Source organism: Triplophysa rosa, linkage group LG12 (assembly GCF_024868665.1).
Source record: "Triplophysa rosa linkage group LG12, Trosa_1v2, whole genome shotgun sequence".
Lineage (NCBI taxonomy): Eukaryota > Metazoa > Chordata > Actinopteri > Cypriniformes > Nemacheilidae > Triplophysa > Triplophysa rosa.
The window spans coordinates 17,172,553-17,174,925 of NC_079901.1; the positions used below are offsets into that span (position 1 = coordinate 17,172,553).

Sequence of the window (2,373 nt, forward strand, 5' to 3'; positions counted from 1 at the left end):
GAGTTGTACTCATTATAACACTAATGGCTTGAAATAGACACCATTCCTACAAAACCAAGATTGCACACACTAGATTTAGTCATCATACAATGATCCAATCAAATCCACCCTGTCGCTCTAAATTACGGTGTGCAAAAGAAAGGGCCAGAGGTCCATTGATTTGCATGTAATACCTGAAATTATTACTGTGGGATGTTTGCTAGAAAAAAGAAGGCGACATGGCAAGAAAATTAAGGCCTCTGATAAATGTGCTTAGCAGAATGCTTTGAGACTTGTAGAGGATCAATATGGTAGTTTGTCAAACCCAACCTCACAAAGGATTCTCCAGAATAGAGCCCGAGCAACGCCAAGTCAGCAAAGCACATTATCAGAAATCAAAGCATCTGAGAATGACAGCGGTGGGGAGGGCTCTGAACGAAGGCCACACTTTCTCTATTGTAATTAAAAACCATTTTATCAGACCTGTCCTTTAAACAATCCCTCTTGCTTCCTATTGACAATACGCCAGGCAGGGAGTGAGCTCTAATTTGACTTTAAATAAATGAGCTGAAGGTATTTAAAATTCTGCATTAGCTTTAGGGAGGAAAACAAGTGGGAAAACAAGGAGTTGTGTAGCTTGTAAACTTCAATGAACACGTATGAGGCATGACAAATGCGGATGACTATTCAAGATTATGCTTTAATTACAACTGTGTTTTTGACGGATGTTAAAAAAAAAAAAAAAACGGGTACGATTTTGAGAATAAAGTGATTACAAACAAGTTATTACACGTATTAATGAGACTAAAGTCATGAAGTATCAAGAACAATTAAGTTATAATACTTACAAGGTAGCATTTTTTTTCAGAATTACGCAAAACATTCGAGAAAAATAATTGCATTTTATTACAATCAATTTTAATAATGTTAAAATTTTACTTATAAAATTTTATTCATTGATTTTCATTTTGTGATACTAGAAATGTGTTGTACATGATAATCTGATCATTTTTCATACAATCGTCTGAAAAACGTACAATACTGTAAAAAAATCTACTTTCAAAAAACCTTTACTTGCCAACATTTTCAATAAATAATTGTATTATGTGTGGGGGAAAAGTGCCATTTTACATTTACACAGACTGCAGGCCACCTGCAAACATTTCCAAAGACTAAAAAGTAAATGACAATTATTTGCAGGTGCAAATAAGTCCTTTAAACAGAATGCATGGAGTGTCAGATTGTCTCTGATATTAGTACTGAGCACCTTCCACCTCCTTGTATGCAAAGTAAACAGTGACAGGACCTGCAGAGGTCTGTACTTCCTCCGTCACTCTAGCAACCATCGAAGAGCCCAAGCCATAAGCCATACAGGGAATACCTGAAAGAACAAAAAGTACATATTAGTACGTATTAGAAATCAGCTTTATGTGCAAATGAAAACATTAAAAGTAAACAATTTTGTCAATAAAGGAATTATTCACACTGACCTAGATTGATGACTTTCAGTGCACCAAAAAAAGCATTCTCAAACCGCAGGTCGTGCAAAGGTGCTTTGGTGCAATGGTATTTAATGAAAGGAAAAGCGCCCGTCCTGAGGATGTGGTAGTTTGCTCCCTGCACCTGCCAGTTGAAATGGGAAAGCCCGAACTGGTCATTGATAACAGAACTGTAGCGCACACAGAATGAGGTCCAGGGCGGGAGTTTGCGCTGTGTTAGGTGTCGTGTTAACACTTCAGAAGCTGCGGGACGACGCGCTTTATTCCCAAACGTGCTGGGAAACAGCACAACCTTCAGAAAGAGACTGTGAATCCTCCGGAGAACTTCTGTCATTTTACAACAAACTCTGAAGAGCATGATGTCAAGTGGTCACCAGAAATGGTTTTGACAGCAGCTGGAGCTACGTCGCGTCATTCGTCACAACACAGAAACTAACCAACGTGATGAGAAACAAAGCGAACCTTTGCGTTACTTAACAGCCTACTGCATTAGTACAAAAATACTACTAGAGTCTTTATCTTGGTCATAAAAGCCTGGAACCCCTGAGGACAGTTTGCTTGTCAGTGCAGTGGAGGTTAAGCAACTTACCAGAGCGCCTTTTATACTCGATAGACAAACACTTACATTACAATAATTCGTTACGCCTGCTCTTTCTACTAAAAAAGGCAAAATTACGATGTGTGTGCTCTTTGCCCGAAAAATACACTTGTTTTTAACATACCCCTCTCTAGTACGATAGATATTTTCTCCGGGAAGAAACAACCATGCGCGTTTTTGTTCCTATGAGCTACATGAGATAAAGAAGACAATTCACATTCCGTTATGACTTAAATGTGTAAAACATTGATTCAATGTAATGGGTAAACTAAATACCATTTAAATGAAGATATTTTT

General features: G+C 37.9%; 1 protein-coding gene across 1 annotated transcript; it reads right to left on the reverse strand.

Moving 5' to 3' along the window:
* Positions 1-769: 769 nt before the first annotated feature.
* lg12h15orf61 (linkage group 12 C15orf61 homolog) lies at positions 770-2,229 on the reverse strand. Its single transcript, XM_057347908.1, has 2 exons — positions 1,470-2,229; positions 770-1,360 (listed from the first exon to the last, which is right to left on the reverse strand). Exons 1-2 carry the CDS (start codon positions 1,834-1,836, stop codon positions 1,233-1,235), a joined length of 495 nt encoding a protein of 164 aa, XP_057203891.1. The 5' UTR covers positions 1,837-2,229; the 3' UTR covers positions 770-1,232.
* Positions 2,230-2,373: the final 144 nt, after the last annotated feature.

Coding starts and splice junctions, on each gene's coding strand:
- lg12h15orf61 (XM_057347908.1), bottom strand. CDS start 1,836: ATGCTCTTCAGAGTTTGTTGTAAAATGACAGAAGTTCTCCGGAGGATT. Junction 1,361..1,469: donor ACTGAAAGTCATCAATCTAG/GTCAGTGTGAAT, acceptor TTGTTCTTTCAG/GTATTCCCTGTATGGCTTAT.